The sequence below is a fragment of the Spea bombifrons genome, chromosome 9, assembly GCF_027358695.1.
Source record: "Spea bombifrons isolate aSpeBom1 chromosome 9, aSpeBom1.2.pri, whole genome shotgun sequence".
In the NCBI taxonomy this organism is placed as follows: Eukaryota; Metazoa; Chordata; class Amphibia; order Anura; family Pelobatidae; genus Spea; species Spea bombifrons.
In genome coordinates, this window is record NC_071095.1 from 32,456,722 (window position 1) to 32,482,427 (window position 25,706).

At 40.8% G+C, this 25,706-nt stretch overlaps 1 protein-coding gene and 1 non-coding gene across 6 annotated transcripts; one reads left to right on the forward strand and one right to left on the reverse strand.

The window, feature by feature from the left end:
- The first annotated feature begins 485 nt into the window (after nt 1-485).
- RBM25 (RNA binding motif protein 25) lies at nt 486-23,460 on the forward strand. Of its 5 annotated transcripts, none has more exons than XM_053474951.1 (19): nt 486-516; nt 8,775-8,888; nt 9,270-9,319; nt 9,401-9,568; nt 9,744-9,801; nt 10,368-10,528; nt 10,908-11,096; nt 11,582-11,668; nt 14,519-14,775; nt 15,122-15,314; nt 15,628-15,717; nt 15,809-15,882; nt 16,097-16,247; nt 16,569-16,905; nt 17,417-17,691; nt 18,069-18,167; nt 21,204-21,251; nt 22,620-22,708; nt 23,285-23,460. In XM_053474951.1, the coding sequence occupies exons 1-19, from the start codon at nt 501-503 to the stop codon at nt 23,298-23,300; spliced, it is 2,472 nt and encodes an 823-aa protein (XP_053330926.1). In that variant the 5' UTR covers nt 486-500; the 3' UTR covers nt 23,301-23,460. The 5 variants fall into 5 exon arrangements, with proteins under 5 accessions (XP_053330926.1, XP_053330927.1, XP_053330928.1 ...); XM_053474952.1 differs by having other exon boundaries at nt 11,585-11,668; XM_053474955.1 differs by lacking the exon at nt 486-516 and adding an exon at nt 2,289-2,447.
- LOC128466760 (small nucleolar RNA SNORA35) lies at nt 3,808-3,937 on the reverse strand. Its single transcript, XR_008345540.1, has one exon. It is a non-coding gene; the product is annotated as a small nucleolar RNA SNORA35 (small nucleolar RNA).
- Nucleotides 23,461-25,706: the final 2,246 nt, after the last annotated feature.

Genomic DNA, 25,706 nt, shown 5'->3' on the forward strand with positions numbered 1-25,706 from the left:
GTCCACGATACCCCAAAGTCCAGGGAAGACCCACCAGCGAAGGCCCCTCAAAAGGCACGGCGGCGACCTATTGTTTACTAAACAGCCCGGCAGTCGGCAGTGACTCAGGGATCACACAGCTCCTTCCTCGGTCACAAACACACCACTCACATTCATTCGTAAACGGGCCCGGTAAAACGAACGGAAAGTGATGTTAGAAGCTGTCTGTCCAACGCCTGGTCGCCTGCTAGCCGACCCCAGTCAGCTCGAATCAGCTGATCGAACTGAACTTCGGGCTTATTTACCGAGAAACAATTTCACAGCAGTGATATCACAGGAAGACAGGCCAAAGGCATGGTGGGAAACGTAGTCCAACTCTGGTCACCACGGATCGCGGAAAGAGTGACAATACTATAAGTCCCATGATTCTGTTCGCTCGAAAAGGAAATACGGCGATATTAGCAGTTGTCATCATAACAATAATTATATGGCATGTGACTGGCGGTATAAATTCTCGAGTGATGCAAAATAGAATAGGTATGTTAAACTTCTTAAAAGTTGTTATTGTAATGCTTGAAGAAAGCGAAGCATAGAATTCTGTTACATAAGAACCATTTTGTCATCTAAAATGCCCATTTTTCCTGCTTTAGAGACTCGAACTTTAACCTCTTAACCACAGATCATTTTTTATAAACATTGTTGCGCTGCTCATGTTTAGCTGTAATTTTCTTCTTTCTTATTTACTGTACCCCCCTTTATACATATATATATATATATATATATATATATATATATATATATATATATATATATATATATATATACATATGACAGGGCGAAGCACATTGCGGACATTTACTGAGCTGTTTATTCATACATTAGATATTTTGTTTGTTCACGCTTTCAACAATCTTCTTTATAGCCACCATCTCCATCGGGATACTGCCGGGTTTCTCGTAGCGGAAGTGCTGACGTCATCACGCAATCCTGTAGTTCAGACTAAGAAAAAATGCACAGGGTATCCCATATGTAGACTCATAAGAATACAATAGAATTCATACAATTTTTTAGTTATATGTGAGTACATTATAAAAAAGGCACCCATTTCTGATATAACTGTATACTTTTCACAGTGTTACCATCCATGCAAAGGTTTGTTGGGGTGTTTGGGGGCTAAAAGGCCACATTTGGAATGTTGACATCTGGTCATCCTGTCCCCATGGGTTATTTGGGACATCTTTCAAGCAGTCTGAACACAGATCTTTATCAGCTACTAAGGTACAAAGTCCACGATACCCCAAAGTCCAGGGAAGACCCACCAGCGAAGGCCCCTCAAAAGGCACGGGGCGACCTATTGTTTACTAAAAAAAATGCACAGGGTATCCCATATGTAGACTCATAAGAATACAATAGAATTCATACAATTTTTTAGTTATAACCCATGGGTTATTTGGGACATCTTTCACACCAGCCAGTTCAACTTACCCCACCAAGCTATATATTTCTGAAAACTAGACATCCCAAGGGAGGGGTAGCTCAGAGTTCTCTGGAGGGTTTGGACAGACCCTTTTGGGAACTCTTTTATTTTTTCACGAGTGCCGCCATCTTGCAAGAGGTAACATCTCTCGCTAAAACGCTTGTGGCTGCTCTTTTATACAGTGCACGTTGTTGCTCCGGGAGGGATGGGATCCAACCGGGCATTACAGCAACACCGTTTGGGGGTTAAATCTTTGCAAAACACATTCAGTTTTGGTTTAAAACTTCCCAACATTTCAAATGACCAAAGAGCAACATGCCTGTCTTAGTAGCCTTATTGTACCCCTTAATGGCGGGAAACATTATATCCCTGCAAACCTGAAACTTGATACCAGGATGTGATATTATGGATTGGCAGGGAAATCTCATGACTTAATGAATCTTGGGGGGATGTGGCTGAACCTAATTTCTTAAGCAATTGTACCTGTCCAAAGGAGGGACATCTAAGAACAATTGCAAAGGGTATGTGACAAAGGAGTTTTCTGCTTTCCAAAAATATTTTTTTTTAATAAAGCTTGACAAAGTACAGGTAAATGCCATCGATAGATGAAAATAAATGGCAAACGCACATTTAGACTTTTTATTTGCATTTGCCGTGCACAATTCTATTTGGGTAGAACGTTATACCTCAGCAAATCTTCCCCTCTCCAAAATGGCTTCCAACGTCTTCATGCCCTCCACCGACATGGAGCCGACGCATCCCTTTCTGCGCAATCGTATGGGCCGAGGTTTCACGCCCCTTTTATGTCGCATTGCATGCTGGGCCTATCGAGAGGCGTTGCGGCGTGAGTGCGGCCTGACTAAGCATTAGAGCCTTACGTTTTGTAAGGAAAAAAACCGGAGCGTCAACAGTCTGCGTGCGGACGGCTTGAATCGGTCACATCTGCTACCAAATACACAACGGTGAAGCGGCCCCTTCCCGACGTGGGCGGGTAAGTAAAGCAGTAGCGCGTGTCGTTTCACTCACATGCACCTTCTGCGCGTGTCTCGACGTTATCTTGGGGATATGGCGGCTTCTCGAGCCTTATTCTGTCGGAGGAGGTGCTGCCTGTGAAGGAAACTAAATATACGGAGCCAGCAGCAGCTTCTCAGGTAAAGACAACCCCTCCCGGGCCGCGATCATGGCGGGACCCTCTCTGCTCAGGAACTACAAAGTGATCTGCTGGTTCATTATGATTGTGTGGTGGGTGCTGAAGCCGCGTGGCTATTGTCCGCCAGATCAAAAACCGGTGCCTACTTGAAATCATCTCCCTATGTTACATGTAAATATTCTTGAAGAGAGTGTTTCCGTGTAATGTGCCCAAACATACATACTTCAGCTGCTGACCAAGCATAGTCTGCTGTTTTGGGTTTGGTTTTTGTCCAGGTCCTTTTGTAGGTTCTGAAATTTCCAGTCATTTGTTAGACGTTTCATAATGTGGAAAGTAACTACAAAAATTCAACTTTAACCCCTTCGTGACAAAGGCTGATTTTACTTTTTGTACCCTTCGTGACAATGGCTGTTTTATCGTTTCTGCGGTGTTTGTGTTTAGCTGTAATTTTCTCTTAACCCATTTACTAAACCCACACAAGTTATATATTGTTTTTTTCAGGACAAGAAGGGCTTTCTTCAGACACCAAATTTTTTTTCATATGATGTAATTTCCTATAATAAAAATAATAAAATATGACGAAAAATTGAAAAAAAAACACATTTTCTCACTTTTATTTGAAAAATCTTTTATTCATCATAAAAAACTACTGAAAAAACCTGCTAAATAGATTCTACTATTTGTCCCGAGTTTAGAAATACCCAATGTTTTTATGTTTTTTTGCTTTCTTCTACACGTTATGGGGCAATAAGTACAAGTAGCGTTTTGCTAATTCAAAACCATTTTTCTCTGAATCTGGTAATTCTGTCTCTATGTGGTATTTGGGGCATCTTTGAAGCCAGCAAATTAAATTGACCCCACCAAACCATATATTTTTGAAAACTAGACACCCCAGGGTATTTTAGATGCTGATAGTTTAACCCTTTCCATGCACTAATCCTACCACCAACCCTTGTCAAAGTTTGGGATAGTAATTGTTTTTGGTGTTTTTTTCACATACTTTGTACTTCAGGTGTGAAATTACAGCTCCTGGTATATGTTGCTGTCACACAACACCCCGATATGTGTCCAGCAACATCTCCTGAGTACATTGATACCCCACATGCATGGGTTTGTCAGATTGTTTGGGGGCAAAAAGGCCACATTTGGAACATGAGCAATTCAAGTTCAGTAGGAATTTTACATCTGGGTAAAGAAAAATGCTTGTACCCAACTATCAGTAGGGACAGGTTACAAGAAAGCCTGGCCTATCTCCAAGAAGGGATTTGATCTAGCACCTTAAGTGGTCCCTCATGCCACGGAATGGACACAGGGTTCACTTGACAGTGCAAATAAAAACGCTTAAAAATGGTGGAGCAAATAAAAGCTAAAAAACAGTAAATGTAACAAAAAATAAAAAAAAAATACAAAAATGGAGCAGGAACAAAAAAAAAATTAAAAATGGGAAACTGTGTGATACAGCTTGAAGCAGTCACCGACACAGAGTGCAGGTTTTCCAGGGCAATCTGGACAGTAAAATGTGGTGTCCTTTCTTTGCCCCCTGCTGTAGCATACCCTGCATCTCTTTTGGGGATTCTGCTTCTTTGCTGTAGGGGGGATTTTAAAAATAAAATGGGTAGCCCCAATTCTGTTGGTTCCCATCACTACTTGGGGACCAGGTGCATCACGGTACAAGATACCTGAAATTACTTCGAGCTGAAACTGCAAAAAAGACAGCTTCAGCCCAGTGTCTGCTTTTTTGTGCAGCAAAAAAGCGTTATAGGTTGCAATTTGCATTAGATAAATTGCAACCTTCTTGTACCAGGCCTTTGTCTTCCTCATAATGAGGTAGGGCTGTAGGAGTTGATCTGACAGATCAACTCCACCCATGTGCTTGTTATAGGCCCTGATGCACACTGGCTTTCTAGTGACCCCAGCTCTGCCACGGACAGAAACCTCCACGGTTCTTTCATCGTGGATGGTGCTCAGCATGCACACCTCTTTTCTGTCCTTGAACTTCAATGCCAAAAGCTCCTCTTGGCGTAGAGCTGAGGTCTCCCCCTTTCCTAGCCGGGTTCGTACCAGGCGTTGTGGGAAACCCAAGCGGTTCTTTTTTATAGAACCGCAAGCTACCGTATCGAAACAATACAGCAGCTTGAACAAAGGGACGCTTGTATAGAAGTTATCTACATACAAGTGGTAGCCTTTGTTCATAAGGGGGAATATTAGGTCCCAAACAATCTTGGCACTGGTGCCCAGATGATCTGGGCAACCTGGAGGGTCAAGGTAGCTATCCTTACCCTCGTATACCCGGAAGGCATGAGTATATCCTGTCTCGCTCTCGCAGAGCTTATACACCTTCACTCCATACCTGGAGCGCTTGGAAGGAATATACTGCTTGAATCCCAACCTTCCTTTATATTTCATTAGGGATTCATCCACGCAGATATTCTTTCCAGGTGTATAAACCTCTGGAAACCTGGCAGCGAGATGGGTAATCAGGGGGCGGATTTTGTACAGCCTATCAAACTGGGGGTCCTCCTTAGGGGGGCACAGGCTGTTGTCGCTAAAATGCATGAAACGAAGAATCATTTCATACCTTTGCCTAGTTATAGTTTGGGCAAAAATGGGGGTACTAAAGATGGGGCTGGTGCTCCAGTAGGAGCGGATGGAGGGCTTTTTTATAATGCCCATTAACATTGTGAGTGCCCAGAATTTAAGAAATTCTGGCACGTCAATGGGAGTCCATGGCTGTTTTGCCCAAAAAGAATTAGGGCTAGCAGCACGGTGCTGCTGGGCATAAATGTTTGTTTGTGTGACAATGTCTCCCAAGACATCGTCTCCCAAAAAAACCTGCACAAATTGCAGTGGAGTGAATCCTGTAACATCAATATTGATGCCAGGAATTCCAGAAAAAGGAGGGATAGCTGGCTTGTACCTATTAGGCGCTACCCATGCCTCTGGTGCACTGCCACGACTACGTGTGGCAGGCGTCCTAACAGCCACAGATACATCACTAGATGTATCTGTGAACTGACCAACGTCAAAATCTGACGCTGTATCAGTGGCCTCAGAATCTGTGGCCAAAAAGGCATACGCCTCCTCAGCCGTATACCGCTGCATGGTAAGAATTGCAGCAAAAATAGTGGGGAAGGAAAGGGTTAATGGCTATAATAAAAAAAAAAACTAAAAAAAAGTAAAAAAACCTAAAAAAATGTAAAAAAAAATGTAAAAAAAAAAAAACCCCAAAAACAATTGCCACTATGCAAGATCACTGTTTATGCAGTGATCAATGGCAATGAAGGGGTTAATATTATATGGGTGGCTCTTATAAGAGCCTTTGGATCAATATATATATATTTTTATTAGGGAATACCTGAACACACCGATCTGTCTCTCTCCCTCACTAGAAGCAAGTGAAGGAGGGGGGCAGATCCAATACTGATCAAAGGCAATGTTTAGAAAACATTGCCTTTGATTTATCAAATCATGATCACTCTTATGAGTGATCTGACCACTAGGGGTGTTATTCACTGGATGTCCATGACATCCAGCAACACCCCCCCCGATGATGTCATCAGGCTCCGCCCCCCGGCTTGATGGGCGCCGCCATCTTGAAACACCGCGTGTGTTTCGAAGACACCGGCACCGGGAAGGTAAGTTGAGCATTTAGGAAGCGATCGCGAGTCGCTTCCTTTGCTAAACAGGTGTTGCAAAGATGCCTCGATACTGAGGCATCTTAGCAACACCAGCTAAGCAAAGGAAGCGACTCGCGATCGCTTCCTAAACCCGTTTTTCGGCGGCGGGCGCCGCCATGTTTGAAAGACGTGCAGTCTTTCAAACATGTTTTTTTTTTTGCTCCTAGGAGCGATCGGGGGGGGGCGGGAATGTTTTTTTTGGTGTTGCTCAATGCCTCGATGTCGAGGCATTAGAGCAACACCGTTTGAGTGAAAAAATCGATCACGGATCGATTTTTTCACCCGTTTAAAGACGTGCCGGTCCTGGCACGTCAATTGTCATAATCGTCACGATTTTCAGTGACGTGCCCGGACCGGCAATTGTCACGAAGGGGTTAAGTGAGCCACGATGAGCTACAATATCTGTATGTTGCAAATGACCCTGGGGTTTCCAGTCTACCTACATACTTGTTTTATGCCGTTATTCTTCCTTAGACATGTCCATGTAGCATAGTGTTTTCATATTTAGTACAATGTCAAAAGAAACATAACTGTGACTAGTGGAGTATATGTTTAGCTTTCTAAACCATGATTATCTTGTTTTAAAATGATTCAGTGGCCAGGTTTTCAATCTTTCTTGCTCTTTCTTAACCTTTGGATTTTGTGAATACAAGGAGCCAGAATCTGCCCTGCGCTTACTTCACGATTTACAGATTGGGGAGAAGAAGCTCCTTGTTAAAGTTGATGCCATCTTTTGTTTTTTTGTTTTTATTTACTGGATTTTTCAACCAGCCGGTCATCCGGTTCGGTAGAATCCGAATGCTGTCCCTCAGGGTTCGTGCTCTATTTCCTGCTTGTCTGGATACCTGGTAGGTTAATGATGGATAAGGAAGCCCGAATCCATGAGGGACAGATAGCTAGAACTTTTCTTTATAGCCATCAAATTCCGCCAGCTTTGAGGTGCCGCTGATTTAAGGTGAAAATACAATTTACACAGGAGAGTGTTCGGAGACTAATAGGTTACTGAGGAACGTATTAGCAAACGAAGCAATCCCGGTGGCAGGGAATTACACGTAACATGCGTACAACACGTTAAGAGAATTACTGCGTTACTCCAGAGGCGATTTGAATGAGTTGAAATATGAATGAATACGAATGATGTAAATAAGTCTCCTTTAACATAAAATGAACGTGTATGGCTCTACGGTACTCTTCTCCATTCCTCCCGACACGTTTCTCTTTACAGAGGGAATCCGCTATACTTTGTAGTAACTCGCCAACTGATCGTTACATGGAAGCGTTACTTAATAACGGGAATATTGATGACTCATCTGTCAAAATGCCTCTGTATTTGCAGCAATACTTTGACTCGGTATCAGGTTAGAAAGGTTTCCATGGAACTCTAGTGACCAAGGTCCTTGGCAGTTACATATATTGTAAGAACTTTTTGTCGCTATATTGACGCACAGAATGTGTCTTAAGTGATGTCGGTAAAGATTGCGTTTTAGATTTTGCGTCCTCTTGGTACCGCATTGGCCCGATTTTATAAGCGGCGCTTTTTCTTCCCATGATTTAAATCTTTAAAGTGGGGGTGCGGCCTATAATCGGGGTTTAGCATTTTTACCTTCTCCAGAGTGTCTGGAAGACCGGATAAGAAGACTGCAGAGCGTCTTCGGTAGTGTGCGCCGGCGAAAATGCGGTCCCCCAGCAACATGAGAAACTTTAGTTCCGCCCTGACTTTTTATTCCCAACGTTGATGTAGATGAGGCAGACTGGTGCAGGAAGTGGAGGTCACGTCTACCGCATCTACATCAATGTTGCAAAACTAAAGTTTAGGTAAGGAGGGTGGGAGCCTCCTACAATACGTTAAATGTAAAAAAATAAAAATGAAAAAAATACATTTTTTTTTCTTTTAAATAGCACCAAACTATAAGGGGGCAGCCTATATTCGAGCCAATACGGTAATTCAAGAAACCTTATAGAGTAAATTTCGTTTATAACCAAAAGGTATTTTTCATGTGTGGACCGCACACCAGAGATATTTTGGCATATGCGGCATGTATTTGATTAACCATGATTTTGTTTTTTTGTTTTTTTTAGTGTAACCACACATTCATATACAATCCTTTATTAAGTGTGGATAAAATGCACTAAATAAATTGAGAGAAGAAACAACCCCTGAAACACAATTTAATTTCCAGTTGTACCCACTAACCCAACAAAAAACCAAAAGATCAAGGTTCTAAAAGAATGTTCGCGCGGGAACCCTCATGTTGTACCTTTTCCCAATTCACATTGTAGACCTGTAGTTTCTTTTACTAGATGGGGCAGTCATGTGGTTGTTGTGATAGCCAATCAGTAATTACAGCCCGGACCTGGGAGGGGCACCAGCGAGATGTGCATCTGAGGGCCTCATACTGTTGCAGCGGTGTTGTGTAAATGATAGTTTGGAATAATATGCAATAAGTGACTTTGTACATTCATTTATAACTCATCTCTTTGCATCTACTAGGTTGCACTATAAATATGTCTTACCCGCCACATCTGAACCGCCCTCCTATGGGGATTCCAGCTCTCCCCCCAGGCATCCCACCACCTCAGTTCCCAGGCTTTCCTCCTCCCCCTGGTAAGTGCAACATGAAATTATTTTTTAGATCAAGGGTGCTACATACTTTTGTGTAATCCCATATATGTGTTTTCCTTGACTGTATCGGGTGAATTTACACAAAGTGGCATATTTGGTGGAGCACGTTGTTTTCCTTTTTTTTTTTTTTAATACCAAGACTTAAGGAGTAGTGATTTTTTTTTTTACTTCCCTCTTTTTCTCACATTGTGATCATCAAGCAGGGCTCCAATGCCTTGCATTACTGAGGCTCTCATGTCCTCCAGTTATTTTGACAGAAGTTGTAAAGAGGTACAGTTAAGCCCTAAGGGCACTGAAAGGGTTAAATAAACGTACAGTGACGTTTTGAAAATAGTTCTCACATTAGACCATTTTTCTCCCCAGGGACTCCAATGATTCCTGTACCAATGGGGTTAATGGCTCCCGGACCAACAGTAAGTCCACCCATAGATAGGAGTAATTGACCTGAACAGATTTTTAAAGTCACTTCTAATATGTGTTTTTCATTCTTTAAGGTTTTAGTTCCAACAGTGTCCATGGTTGGAAAGCACCTGGGACCTCGGAAGGACCTTATGGGTCTTAAAAATAAAGAAAATGATGAAAACAGCGGCCCAACAACCACGGTTTTTGTAGGAAACATTTCAGAAAAAGCCTCAGACATGCTCATCAGGCAACTTTTAGCTGTAAGAATATATACAAGGCTTTCCCCAAGCATTCTAATATGCAATGCTCAATTTGGTACATGTATTGCAATAATATTTACATCTACGAGGTCCCTGCACCAGTCTATACAGTTCCTGTTTTTTTTTTGTTGTTTTTTTACTAATCACCTCTGGTTTTCTTTTCTTTTTTTTGTAGAAATGTGGCTTGGTCTTAAGCTGGAAGCGAGTGCAGGGGGCATCTGGCAAACTTCAAGGTGTGTAATTAGTAGAATTTTTATTATTTCTAAAACCACGTGGCCACTATTGTCCTCCAGATCAAAAACTGGTACCTACTTGAAATCATCTCCCTATGTTACATGTAAATATTCTTGAGGAGAAAGTGTGTCCGTGTAATGTGCCCAAACATACATACTTCAGCTGCTGACTAAGCATAGTCTGCTGTTTTGGGTTTGTTTTTTGTCCAGGTCCTTTTGTAGGTTCTGAAATTTCCAGTCATTTGTTAGACGTTTCATAATGTGGAAAGTAACTACAAAAATTCAAGTGAGCCACGATGAGCTACAATATCTGTATGTTGCAAATGACCCCGGGGTTTCTAGTCTACCTATACTCTTTTTATCCTATACACGTTTAACCTATAACGTTTTATGCCGTTATTCTTCCTTAGACGTGTCCATGTAGCATAGTGTTTTCATATTTAGTACAATGTCAAAAGAAACATAACTGTGGCTAGTGGAGTATATGTTTAGCTTTCTAAACCAAGATTATCTTGTTTTAAAATGATTCAGTGGCCAGGTTTTCAATCTTTCTTGCTCTTTCTTAGCCTTTGGATTTTGTGAATACAAGGAGCCAGAATCTACCCTGCGCGCCCTGCGCTTACTTCACGATTTACAGATTGGGGAGAAGAAACTCCTTGTTAAAGTGGATGCCAAAACTAAAGCTCAGCTGGATGAGTGGAAGGCAAATAGAAGAGCTTCCAATGGGGTGCGTATTATAAATGGTTACCTTTTTTTAGGTTTGCTTGCCAGGTAAACAGAATTTACGAGGGAAAGCTAGAGCGTGAAACCCTACGTGCCGTAGCCTGTATATATTATAACATGTGCACTGGACATGAACTGGACCTCAAGACATTGTAAGGTGTAGCACTTCAGAGAACATCTTATTTGGTGGTGTGCGTGTAATAGACTTAGCATTGAAGTATCATGTGCGCCTTCGTACTTGGTACTACGTTTGTAGCTTATCTACTGTGCTTTGACGTGTATGTAAACGCGTGTAAATGTTACATAAAAAATGAACGAGAGATTTGAAGAAAAGGTAGGATTTTTTTTTTTTCCCTCACTTGATTTGTGTTTTTTTTTTTTAGAATGCCAAACCTGATTCAGCTACAGAAGATGAGGATGACCTGGATGAAGAGACAAAGAGACGGGATGGAATCATTAAAGGAGCCATTGAAGTTCTAATAAAGGAATATTCTAGTGAGCTGAATGCTCCATCTTTGGACTCTGATTCTCACCCTAGAAAGAAAAAGAAAGATAAGAAGGAGGAATTGTCAGTAAGTGGAGTTCCTTAATCTTGGGGTTTTCTTCCCTCTCTCAAATAAAAGAAAAAGAAAAAAATCCAGTCAAAAAAAAATGACTTAAGTATGTAAGATTGTGTTGTGCCTATCCTTGTTAGTTTTAACTTACTCTCAGACTTAAGTTGGTATTGTTACCGTCATCTTTGGAAAGTTTAGTTGAATTCCTTTCTACCGTTTGTATTTAGAGTTGTAGTCGCTGCACTTGAAATAAAGCGTTTGTTTGTTCTTAGTAGTAATACTCCGTTTTACTGGCATGCAGTATAGAAGTAGGTTCAGCCAACAAAAGAGTGATATTGCTATTAACCCTTTATGGCAAAGCCACTACATGTACGGGCTCACAATCCATTGTCCTTAATGGGTTTAAGGTCAGCCCGTTGTCCTTAAGGGGTCAAAATGACTCAGATGGGTCAGAGTTTTGCAGTTTATGCAACAGTAAATCCATATCAGAAATGATTCTACTGCAGGAGGATATAAATGCAATGGAAATGGAAGAAGACAAGAGGGACTTGATATCCCGTGAAATCAGCAAATTCAGAGACACGCACAAGGTAAATGTTTTTCTTTTGTTTGTTTTTTGTTTGTTTTTTTCCTTTCCCCTGTAAAAGAAAGAACAAGCTTTTTGCAGAACCACGTAGCTGTAACATAATCAGCACTGAACTTTCAGAAGATTACTGATACCATACAGACACTACCCTTTTTGGGCCAACCGTTGACTCTGCAGCGGTTGTTGGACATCAAAAAAAAAAGGAAACCGATCCTAACCATTGACTGGCTGAGGATCATGACACTTGTAGAGCTCTAAAAGCTAGAGAATCAATGGTTGACCCCCCTCGCACACGCACGCACCTACCTTACGTATGTAGTGTTTAGTATTAAACCATTTTAACACAGTCGGTCTACCCTTAATATTCTGTTCTGCAAGAAAGTATTCTAATCTGTAACCCAATTATTTACAAATTTCATTATGCCAGTGACCAATAATTGCTAATTCTCACAATGTTTTTCTAAAGATAATCTAGCACTACGCAAAGTAGAATCCCTTAATTCACACATGCTTTTTGCAAAGACAAATAGATGAGTGGTTTCCACATGTGCCACAGTTAAGATGCATGGAAGAATTGTAAATTCCCTATAAAGCTAATCTATTCATTGAACCCCACCATTATGATAGAGATCATATGGTGACTAATTCAAGATGAAACTCACAGCTTGGAAAGTTACATGGAATTCAATGTAAGTATGAGCTTCTGTTTTTCTACTATATTTTTCGGACACCCCCTCTGGAAAATATGCAAAGGGGCAACTGGCTTGACTTAAACGATCTACTCAGCGTTCTGTCGCTGTTTTGCAAATGAGTCCCTCTTCTTAATGCAGCCCTCTGGCTTCTGCAGGCTTTGTGATAACATTTCACAGCTTTCTACACTGGGAATGCATTGTTGGGCAGTTGCGTTGTTGGTCCTTGAAGCCACCTATACAGAATTTGTATTGTCGTGAACCAAAAATACCCTTCTTTAAATGTGTTCGGAAGCTTTAGACGTCATGGGATGTCGAGATCCAGGTTACTTTAATTTTGTGCAAAGATAATGCACTCCCAAACCTTATTCTAAAGCCATCGATTCACCGTTGGTTGTTGTAAGTATCTAAGGGGACGTTTGGCTAGTGGGGCCACTTAAACAGCATGTGTTGCCAGCTATAATTGAAGCTGCATGTCTGACTGTCCCTTTGCCATGATTTGGTAACCTCTGTCTGAGCTGAGAATGATGGACATCGTGCGAGTGTTCATAGTAATTTGCTAGCAGATGGACAGCAGAGCCAAGTGAACCTTTGCATGTTTAGGTAGGACTTTCTAAAATAACACTGCGGCCTTCTTCTGGCTGTCAGGGCATCAGCGTTGTAGGGGGTGTCCATTTACAGCACTGACGACTCTGAAGATGGTAAGGTAAGATTTTCACTTCTCTCTCACCTTCTTTTCTCTCCTCTCCCCTCTGTTCCCATTGTCTATTCTTTTTATTTGCTACCACCCACTCTATCAAAGTGCTATAAAATCTCCGTGTAAAAAACAGTAATTTCGTATGACCTTAATATAAGTTTAATTCAAGTTCCCATACGCCCGGCGGAGGAGCACTTCTGCAATCACTAACGGTCCAAAGTGTCCCGTTCTAGTTTAATATTTTGGACCCTCACATGAAACTTGGAGCATAATGTAAGTATTTTTATGCTAGCGATCATACACATTTATAACCGTTGAGGCGAGGTAAGTTAAACATTTGCCCAAATAGTGCACCTCCTCCATCTTGAACAACAAAAACTTGTATGAAGCACTTTGTCCTTGAAACATGCCTTCTCTTCTGCTTTTCCTTTCCGTGGTCTCTGTGTACCGACGCTAAGTCACTTTGCTAAAACCCTCTTGCGTTTTCGCTTACATACCTGCCCTGTGCAATTCCTCTTAAATCCCATTATATCACCTCTGTGACCTCTCCTCCCCGAAACTGGGTGCAGTTGCCAGGTAAGATGGATTTTAAAGATCTATTTCTTTCAATGTATTAATTGCACTGTATTTACTGCTGCAGTTGACTTCTTGTTTTTATTTCAGTGGTTTGTAGCAATGATAGTGAGGGTATTACTTAATCTTTCTCGTCTGTATGTGACCAAGTATTATACCGTGTGCTACTTGGGCCTAACATGGTGTTGTTTGTCTTTGAACGATGTACTTGCTCTTCCTCCCAGAATCATAGCATGTAGGCAAAGTTAATCCAGTGTTGGCGGTCCATGTCGTAGCACAACATCTGTAAGTTAATTCGAAACAATTGGTAACCAGGATGGATATATGATCTGTGGCTGTTTTATTTCCAGTGTGTTCAAGGTACTCTGGGCGTAGACACCTTTTTCTCTTTGTATTCAATCGATATATTAAGCCTTTGCAGTGGAGTAAATTGATATCCCTAAATTCTACGTCTCAAGTGATTTCCAACCTTTATGAAAATATAAGTGTTATCCCCCACCCCCCATGAGCAAACGTTGCCTGTTTTCACGATCGTTGTATCCATTTAGCATAGTAATTGGCTTCTCGTTTTATTGATATTCACCCAAAATATTCTTTCAAAGTTTGACCTTATTTGAAGAATTCTCAGGCTATGATGGAAATGATACTGTAGGAAGATTTTGCCCTCTACTGGATCAACGCTGCCCCCCCCCCCCCCGATACAAAGTGCTCTTGTTAGGTTTGGCCATTTCAGATATTATGGTTGGAGATTGCTGATCTTCTGTAGCTATATACTTCTTGCACGCAATCTAGTCTTGTGCCTTTTTATTGTATTGTTTTGCGAGACTCATTGAAAAGTTTGTTCCACGTGCTTTGGTATTAACATGATTATCCTGTTGGCTTTTTTTTATTTTAGAAACTTGAAGAGGAAAAAGGCAAAAAGGAGAAGGAGAGACAAGAAATAGAGAAGGAACGCAGAGAACGAGAGAGGGAGCGTGAGCGGGAAAGGCGAGAGAGGGAGCGGGAAAGGGAAAAGGAGCGTGAAAAGGAGAAGGAGAGAGAACGTGACCGGACCAAAGACCGAGACCGGGATAGAGACAGAGACAGAGATCGAGATCGTGATAAGGAACGTGAGCGTGTGAGAGACCACAGTAAGGACCGCAGTCGATCAAGGTAAGGCTATTTAAGTGTTTGTATCGTAGACAGGACTTTAAGCTCAAATGTCATTTAAATTTGGGTTACAGCCAGGTTGCCTAAATTTAGGGATTATCATCTGGGTATGTAGAACCCTTAACCTGTTAACTTTTATAGTTTAATGCCTTTCACAAATGTGTGGTTTTCTACTTAAATTATTAAATCTTTCTGTCACGGCTCAGCATGGCTTCTGGGGCTCGGGTGAGGAGTAGCTGCTGGATAGCTGTCCAATTTACAATTCCTGTGAAACCCTCCTGGGTTTTTGGTTTGTTTTTCCCTCTCTAATACACGTGCTTGTTTTTTTTTTTTTTTTTTTTTTTCCTAGAGAGAAAAGCAGGGACCGTGACAGAGAAAGAGAGCGCGAGAGAGAGCGTGAAAGAGAGAGAGAGCGGGACAGAGAAAGGGAAAGAGATAGGGATAAAGACAAGAAAAGAGAGCGAGAAGAAGATGAGGAGGAAGCATATGAGAGACGGAAGCTGGAAAGAAAACTGCGTGAAAAAGAAGCTGCATATCAAGAGGTATTCTTTGTTTTATGCTACATTAAAGATGCTCCCTGGGTGTGTCTGAGTGGAAAATGGTTCGTTTTTCTTTACATAGAGAAACACCCTTTCGTTAAAAGTGAAAGGGACGCTCCAGCTCATATGCACCTTAATGTGGCGTGATCACTTTAATTTAATTTATTTTATTTTGGGAATCGTATAACTTCCTTAAAAACATGCCCGCCTATGCTGTACCACATAAATGAAATGTTTAAACGCTCTAAACTATAAGCAGATGTTGCCGTTTGGTTTGAATCCTACATGTACACATGATGTATTTGTTCTGCTTTAGCGTTTAAAGAACTGGGAGATTAGAGAACGCAAGAAAGCCCGGGAATATGAGAAGGATACAGAGCGGGAAGAGGAAAAACGCAGAGATATGGTTTGTATATATCTTTTATTTAAAGAGCACCGATTCTAGACTTGTCCTTTTTTTTGTGTTTACAGCCATTCAATATTAACTTTTTCCTCAGGCTAAAGAAGCCAAAAGATTGAAAGAATTTTTGGAAGACTATGATGATGACAGAGACGATCCCAAGTATTACAGGTAAAGGCTTTTGTGGTACAATAGCTGTGTGTTGCCTCTACCTCCCCCATCCTCACTACTGTGGTAGTGAAAACCAATGCTTCCTCTTGTACCCTTTATTTTTTACTCGATATAATCCATAATAAAATCATTCAAAGCCATTGACGCTGCAGGGTTTTATCGTGTGACTGTATTAATAGCGGTGCGCTCTTTCAAATGAATATTTTTCTTGCAGAGGCAGTGCGCTACAGAAAAGGTTAAGGGACCGCGAAAAAGAAATAGAAGCGGATGAACGAGACCGCAAACGAGAGAAGGAAGAGCTAGAGGAAATTAGACAGCGTTTGTTAGCAGAAGGTCATCCTGATCCAGACGCAGAGCTCCAGAGAGTACGTTTTTAAATTGTGTATTTTTTTCCCAGAGTATGTCGAGCATAATTGTGAACTTTTTTTTTGTTTTTTGTTTTGTTTTTGCAATTCTGTGTAATAATTCTTATTAGGTAACTGTCTTCTTCCACCACAGAGCCAATTTATTTCAACTTAAATAGGAAAGCGCTGTGAAAATTGAACTCTTTGCACAACTGCTAAGTCTTTGAGTTTGTTGAATTAAAAATATAAAATGCCTCAATCCATTTTGGGAAGAAATAGTCATTCTACATATATTTTTTTTTTATTAAATCTTCGCGTGACATCTTTTAATCCTCATCGCAGATGGAGCAAGAAGCAGAGAGACGTCGCCAACCACCACAAATAAGACAACAGCCTGAATCTGAGGATGAAGAGGAGGAGAAACCAGTCAGGGAAGAGAAAGTAGAGGAGCCTGTAGAGGAGGAGCAGGAGGAGGAAGAGCCAGAGCCAAAGCCCTGTCTTAAACCAACCATGAGGCCTATCAGCTCTGCCCCATCTGTCTCGTCTGCTAGTGGCAATGCCACCCCTAACTCTCCTGGTGAAGAGTCCCCGTGTGGCATTATCATCCCTCACGAAAACTCCCCAGAACAACTGCCTCAGGAGGAGTTTAGACCTAAAATAGGACTTAGCCTAAAATTAGGTGAGTCTAAAAGTCAAATGCATTGAGGCTGCCTTTGCTTATCAAGTAGCGAGGTAATTTTGAAACGTTAACTGCAGTGATAGCGGAGTAGTTTTATCACTACAGGAAATCAGGGGATGTAATGGAAGCGAGTGCCTTGTAAGTTAATTGCATTGGTATGTAGCTAGCCGTTCTCTTAAAACTACAGTATTAGGAGAATTCCCGTATGAAGCCAGTAGACCAGGTTTCTCCAGATAGTGTTAATGTAGTGTCAGTTATGTTTTCCCTTTTTACTTCTGAATAAAATACACAAAAAAGAAAAGTACCTCCGGAACCATGCTGATGTGGTTCTTTTACGTATGACATAAAATTTAAATGACGTATTAAATTAATCGCTGCGTAAATTGTTGGCGCCATATCAATAAAAGATAATGCATTTCTTGTTGCTTTAGAGTAATAACTATTTATCGTAACTGACTTGACATTTTATAATAGTTGAAGGACTTATTTTTCACTTTCCATTATGACCCAGGCGCTTCCAGTAGCCCAAGCCAGCCGAACGCCGCGAAAAGAAAGAAGCTTCCGGTCGATAGTGTTTTTAATAAGTTTGATGACGAAGATAGTGATGAAGTGCCCCGGAAAAGGAAGCTGGTCCCATTGGATTATGGGGATGATGATAAAGGTGCAGCCAAAAATAACGTGAACACAGAAGAGAAGCGCAAACATATCAAAAGCCTTATTGAGAAAATCCCCACGGCCAAGCCAGAGCTGTTTGCTTATCCTTTGGACTGGTCAATTGTGGACACTGTGAGTTTCCCCCCACACACACACTTCTCGGGCAGGGTCCCATAATGTTTTATTTTATCAAACTATAAAATGTATTGGTCTGACCTTCCAAATCAGTGCAGTATTCTATTCCATGTACAAAACCAAATATACTGATGTACTTCTGACCTAAGAAAATACTGTATGCTGTTGCAGTGCATTCAACCTTTTTGTAAGATGTAAAATATACGATGGTGCTACTGAAGATAGGTTTTCCTTCTGCTGCATAAAGCAGTGTTCATCCATCTGCCACTTAAAGGGTTAAATATATTTACACACAACCATTTGTATTTTCTGTGTTTTTTGATATGTCTTGGCTATATTATATTCATATACATGTAAATATTCTCCCCCCCCAGACATTAATGGAGCGAAGAATAAGGCCATGGATAAACAAGAAAATTATAGAATATATAGGTGAAGAAGAAGCAACGTTAGTGGATTTTGTCTGTTCCAAGGTGAGTGCGCGTTTTAAAATATGTACAAGTTGTTCAAAGGGGTTTTTTTTTGCAAATATAACATTAAAAATGGATTTTCAAAATACTATATTTCTGTTTTTAAAGTGTTTAGATAATACTATATTTTTCAGCTGCACATTTGTCATAGGTTATGCTTTCTAGCTCTGTAATCATAGTGAGAGGAAATAATTAAGCAGGGTTTCAATTAGGGCTGCAACTAACGATTATTTTAATAATCGATTAGTTGGCCGATTATTTTTTCGATTAATCGGAAAAAAAAAAATGAATGTAAATTTTTCATTTATTTAAAATAATTTACTAAACAAATGATGTTAAATACAAACAGCAGAATAAAAAAACTTTGATAATAAATTTCTTGTCTTTATTTCCCAACCAGCCCCCCAATATATGCACATTTGAGCCCAGGCTTGCTACGCTGCCTCCCAGACATGCCATGCTGCCCCCCCACATATGCCACGCTGCCTACCACAGCACTCCACGCTGCCTCCCACATATACCACACCACCTCCTACATCTGCCACTCCACGCTGCCTCCCACATCTGCCACGCCACGCTGCCTCCCACATCTGCCACTCCACTCTACCCCCCACATGCCACTGTGCCTGATACGCCTTATACCCCCTGAAACACCACTCCATCCTCCCCAGACATGCCACCCTGCCCTCCCCACATATGCCACGCCATGCTGCCTCCCACATCTGCCACTCCACAATGCCTCCCACATATGCCACGCTGCCTCCCACATCTGCCACTGTGCCTGATACGCCTTATATCCCCTGATACCCCACTCCATCCTCCCCAGACATGCCACTTCTCTACCCCCAGATATGCCACTCTACCCCCAGATATGCCTGATACACCACTCCGTCCTCCCCAGACATGCCACACTGCCCTCCCCACATATGCCTTATATACGGTATATGCCTTATACCCCCAGATATGTCACTTCACTGCCCCCAGGATTTAGATTCCCCTAAATTAACCCTAAACTCCCCATTAACCATAACTGCCCCTAAATTAACCCTTAACACCCCCTTAACCACAGCATCCCCTAAATTAACCCTAAAGACCCCATCAACCACAGCATCCCCTAAATTAACCCTAAACACACCATTAACCACAACTGCCTCAAATTAACCCCAAACACCCCATTAACCACAGCTGCTCCTAAATTAACCCTAAACACCCTATTAACATAACTGCCCCTAAATTAACCCCCACCTCCCCTAACTTTCAGTAGCCCAAATATATATATATATATATATATATATATATATATATATATATATATATATATATATATATATATATATATATATATATATATATATATATATATATATATATATATATAACATATATAATATATATATATATATATATATATATATATATACACACACACACATTATATATATATATATATATATATATATATATATATATATATATATATATATATAATGTGTGTGTGTGTATATATATATATATATATATATTATATTATATATATATATATATATATATATATATATATATATATATATATATATATATATATATATATATATATATATATATATATATATATATATATATATAACATATATATATATATATAACATATATAATATATATATATATATATATATATATATATATATATATATATACACACACACACATTATATATATATATATATATATATATATATATATATATATATATATATATATATATATATATATATATACACATATACTTACAGTTAGATGAGTGTCACAGCCATGTGGTTCTGGCCTGGAGAAGTAAGGGGCGGGGCCAGTTGTCACAGTGATTACAGGGAGGGGGAGTAAGTAGGAGCTGCTGCTGTGAGACGGTGAGTCAGACTAAACGGATTTTATAATGAGGGGGATTTTTCAGAGCGTTTGCTCTGAAAAAACCCTCATTTTATAATCGATAATAATCGATTCAACTAATCGATAATGAAATTCGTTGCCAACGAATTTCATTATCGATTATTATCGATTTTATCGATTAGTTGTTGCAGCCCTAGTTTCAATAGCACTGCTACGAAGAATCGGCTCATTGTGATGTTTGAGCAAAATATCATTTTACTGTCTACAATGGCAGCCCCCTTCTGTATACCCGACTGTATTAAAGATCAAATCGAGATTCTCCAGTGGACTTCCCACTTAAAATTGTCCTCAAAGTTGGTGTGTTAGAAGCAGGAACAATGGGAAAGCGTAAGGATCTGAGCGACTTTGACAAGGGTTAAATTTCAGTGGTCAGTACCTAGCAAAAGTGGTCCAAGGAAAGAAAAGCGGTGAACCAGTGACGGGGTCATGGGCAGCCAAGGCTCATTGATGCATGTGTGGGACAAAGGCTGTCCAGTAGGGTTAAATCCAACAGACGAGCTACTGTCGCTCAAACTGCTAAAGTAAATGCTGGTTCTGATAAAGGTGTCCGAACACGGTGAATCGCAGTTTCTTCCATATGGGGCTGCGTAGCCGTAGCCCAGTTAGGATGCCCATGCCTACTACCGAAAATGCACGTGAGCATAAGCACTGGACCACAGACCAATGGAAGAGGGTGGCCTGGTCTGATGAATTCAGTTTTCTTTTATGTCACGTGGAGGGCAGGGTGCATGTGCGGCGCTTACCTGTAGAACACATGGCATCAGGATGCCACAATGGAGGCCCTACCTCAGAACTTTCAGGACTTAATGGGCCTTTGTGCCGGATACCACAACACACCTTCAGAGGTCTAGTGGAGCCCATGCCTCAATGGGTTAGGGCTGTTTGGCAGCAAAAGGGGGACCTACACAATATTATGCAGGTGGTCATAATGTTAAGGCTGATCGGTGTATAGATATGATTCACTGGAGATAATGTATGAGTTTTATGTAATAAGGTTTTTACATTTACAAAAATATCTACTTAACTAATGCACAATCCTTGTTCTATTATATAGAATTTATATGTTGATATTTGACCTTTTATTGTCTACTCTAGGTAATGGCACACAGTTCGCCTCAAAGCATACTTGATGACGTCGCTATGGTAAGCGTTAAAATTTCTATATTACTGCAAATAAAATTGTTAAATGTACATGTAATACAGATATGTCACTCTGCTCCTTCCAAATATGCCTTATACCCCTATATGCCCCTGATATGCGACCCCCCCCCCTGCCCTACCCCCAGTGCTCCAGACTCCTTGGTGTCTAGTAGGGGCAGCCGTAGACAACCTCTGCTGCTGGAAGGCACTTTCGCTGGAACTTCTATGACTGAGCACCAGAAGGTCATGTGACACCGGTGCTCCACCATAGAAGCCGCAGTGGAAGTGCCGGCAGTAGCGGAGGTTGTCTGCATGTATGGCACAGACGCAGCGGGGGATCCTCCTCTGTGGCAGCCGGCTGACGTTGTGCAATGCGCGCAAATAACCTCCACTGTCCTGACTGATCCTTCCGCCGGGGCTTCTATGGTGGAGCACCAGAAGGTCGTGTCACGCTGGTGCTCCATCATAGAAGCCCCTGCAGAAGTGGAGGACCGTAGCAATGGATGTCTGCGCGCATCGCACAGATGCCGGCTGGCTGTCAGAGAGGAGGATCCAGGTCCCCTGCAGCGCTGTGGGAGATCTGGATCTTAGTGTTATGCACTATTATAAAATGAAGGGTATTTTCAGAGCATCTTATAATCGGTAAAATTGATTCAACTAATCGATAATGAAATTAGTTGCCAACTATTTTAATTATCGATTAGTTGTTGCAGCTCCTAATTTTAGGACTTGCTTACAAAAAATACACTTTAATGGTGACATCAGTGGGGAATTTTTACATGACACTACATTTTCTTTTATATATAGATTTCTTTTACTGATCACATTATTAGTAAGTTGGGCTCTATTGACTTGTAGAATTGAATGCAAGACCTGTGTTCAACCTGCGGGGGGGGGCAGAGTTCTCAGGAGGGTCTGGAGAGACCCTCTAGGAAACCTGTTTATTTTTTAAAGGGTGCCACCATCTTGCTAGTGGCAAAATCTCTTGCAGCGGCGCTGGGAACTGCTCACCTATGTTCTTTTAAATCAAGTGTCCATTACCATATTATACATGGTGAATGTTGAATGGGCCACACGGGGCCCCTTCTGCAGATCTGTGTTGATGAATGCCTTGACGTCAAAACATTACAGCAACACCATTTGGGAGAAGAAATCGATCGTAGACCATTCAAAGTCATGAGATGTTTTTCTGTGACTTACCTGGCTTCGTTGTTAAGAGGTTAAGGAAGAACAAGAACTATTTAGGGCACCTCCAATGTCTTTATGATCTCCATATTCTCAAGGACGTGCAAGGCAAATACATGTTTGATGTACATTTTTGAATGTTCAAAATACTGTGGTAAGATATATATTTTACTACTCTTATTTCAGGTGCTGGATGAAGAAGCAGAAGTCTTTATAGTGAAAATGTGGCGGTTACTAATATATGAAACAGAAGCAAAGAAGATTGGTCTTGTGAAGTAAATGTTAACACAATGGCATTATTTTAACAATTGAATTGTGTAATTAAAGGGGAAGTATCACTTACGTTAGCCAGTTAGCCCTTTTGGCACATGCACAAATGGTTATCCCATTTGTTGGAGTAGCGTTTTTGGAAAGATTAGATTTCCTGACATTGTGCATTTTGCCAATTTTTTTTCAGGTAGTAATAAGAATTATTTTATATTGTCTTTAATAAAGGGACAATGGATAACTGCTGGTTTCCATAACATTGGTAATGTCTAATGATTTAACATAGTCTGATATACCATGTGTAAATGTCTCTTTGGAGGTAAGATGGTTTGAAGGGTCTTAAAGGGAAAATACACAATGTCCTAGAAACTCCACGTGTTTGGAAATATATATATATATCTATATATATATCTATATCTATAATTATACCTATTTACTCCAACATATGGGATTATTATTTAATAAGTGATTCTTTCTCTTTAATGCTTTGCTGTGGAAAAGGGTCATGATTGAAAGTTTGTCAAGATCTGTATTTTTTATGTAGAAATGTTTGTATTAATTTTTTTTCTCTCTCCCTCCCCCAGTTCATCTGATCTGTAGATCTCTCACAATTAAGCCTCTAATGCATCACCACACCTGTCCACAAAATAACCCAGTGCCCCAACTGGTTTATTAAACTGAAGCTACTGTACAATGGCCAATTGTTTTGCCCACACATGCTCCTATGTATATATATATTAAAATCAAAACTTTTTTGCAATCTGTTTGCATTTAATGTTCAGTATTGATTGTAAATTAAATTGTATGTCTGCGTGCATGTAGGGGACTGTTTGTATATTCAGTGTGTGTGTGTGTGTGTGCACGTGCGCACATGCGATATAATTCCAAAGCTTGGTCTTTAATGTATGTTTTTGCATTCTAAAGCAGATGCTAGGTTACTAAGAAGCGAAACAGTTACAGGAAAATGTCTAGTACCTCAGTGGATATTATACATTAGTAGGAATTGTGATGCAGCACATGTAGTTGATGCACAGTACAAACCCTAATGATATTAATCAAGTTATAATTGCACTTTCCAGAAAGGCACATAATATATAAGTGGTATCCCAGAAAAACCTGCAGAACTGGCATGGTTGTGTGGGCAATGAGGGCACTGAAAAGGTGAGTTGGGTAGGCTTCCTCCTCTAGACGGTCCATAGGGGAGCAGTTTCTTACCAGGTTGTGGTTTAGCCTGCAGCAGTTTTAGATGAAAACGTGCTCACTCCACATCAGGCAATTCATGGTTAAACCACAGAGCTGTTTTCTCAGCACATTAGCTGCCACGCATATTCAATGGCACCCTCCGTATTCTTGGAAAGAGTACATAATACACAGTAGTAAGATATGGACTGCCATAAGTAAAAGGAGGTATCCTCCACTATGCACCGTGGGCACTATTTACACTATATGACCAAAAGTGCGGGAACCAGGCCATACCACATCACTCTAGCCAGTGATTGGCATTGTTTATAGTGCCTTTTAGCTTATGTGCAGCTACTCTGCCATGGAAACCAATTTTGTGAACCTCCAAAAAGTGCTGATGTTGCTTCCAGAGGCAGATTGGAACTTGATAGTGAAAGATGCTACAATGTTTATGTGCTTCAGCAGCTCCGCTCTTTGTGGCTAGACTATTGTTACTGTATCACTTGGCAATAAAAACACATTTATAGTGCACTAGGGCAGAACTAACATGGCAGAAATTGACTTGTGGCATCCGATGACCGTGCCATGTTTAAAGTCGGTGAGCTATTTAATAGGACTTCCTTGTGCTGGTTGGTCAATCTGTTTGTCACATTAGTCCATAAAGTTTATGGGGCAGTGAAACAAGATGATCCAGTAAAAAAAGGTGAAAAAGATCCATCAAATTCAACCATGCAGTTGACCTAAAAAAAAAAAAAAAGACAAAAACCCACACTGAAACATTCCCAATTCTGCTTCACAAGAGATGATTCTTGATTCCAAACTGGCGATTTGATGTATCTCTCGATCAACAAGATACATTTGTGTCATTAACACTATATTCTGCTTTGATAAAAAAAAAAAAATTAACATTCAGGCAATTTTTAACCCCTTGATGACAATTGACGGTCCTGGCAGGTCGGACACTAACATCCAGTTAGCGACAATTGACGTGCCAGGACTGTCATAGCTTTAAATAGGTGCAGAAAGTGATCAAGGCATTATAGCAACACCAAGATTGGCAAAGTGTCTACTTTTAAAAAAAATGTATCATTTGAAGGGTTAAATTGAATTGACCAGGTTCAACAATGTCCCAGTTAACAGAGGGGAAGGATGACCATGTTTAATTTCCAATTTGAAAAGTCCAAAATGTGGCCTTTCAGTCCCCAAACCGACATGTGGGGTATCACTTTACTTTTCAATTCCTACCTGAAGTACAATGTGTGTGGGGAAAAAGACCATCACAAGGTTTGACAAAAACTGGTGGTAGAATTAGTGCATGGAAAGAGTTAAAAATACTAGCATTTGAAATACACTGGGTAGTCTTGTCTTAAAAAAAAAAATATATATGGTTTGATGGGGTAAATTGCATTAGCCAGCTTCAAAGATACCCGAAATAGCACGAGGACAGAATTGAAGAGTATGTGCGGTTAGGGTATGGGTGGGTGTGTAAGGGGTGAGCTTAGTGTTAGTGACACCTGAGAGAGAGAGAGAGTGTGTGTATGTGTGTATGTGCGGGTGTATAGTGTTCGAGCAACTAAAGTCACCAATCCGTAGGAGGGTGACGTATTTCCGTAACTGGGAACTCTCCAGGTTTGGCCCGGAGCTTGCCAGGTGAGCGCTGCTCCTCCGGTTCACTTGGTCAAGACCCGGATCCTCCGGGTCGCGGGAACGGGGTCTTGACACACCCTGCTCCCCGCCCATTTTTTTCTTTAAATGTGGGTGTTTCCCGCCGTCAGTGTGCAGTCCTGGCCGCGTCCCACAAGGGTAGGCTCCGGGTAGCCAGAG

Bases quoted from the DNA above. Each gene is read 5' to 3' on its own strand.
- RBM25 (XM_053474951.1), top strand. The intron at 9,569-9,743 runs GTAAGAATATAT...TTTTTTTTGTAG, and splicing joins TCATCAGGCAACTTTTAGCT to AAATGTGGCTTGGTCTTAAG. The intron at 10,529-10,907 runs GTGCGTATTATA...TTTTTTTTTTAG, and splicing joins ATAGAAGAGCTTCCAATGGG to AATGCCAAACCTGATTCAGC.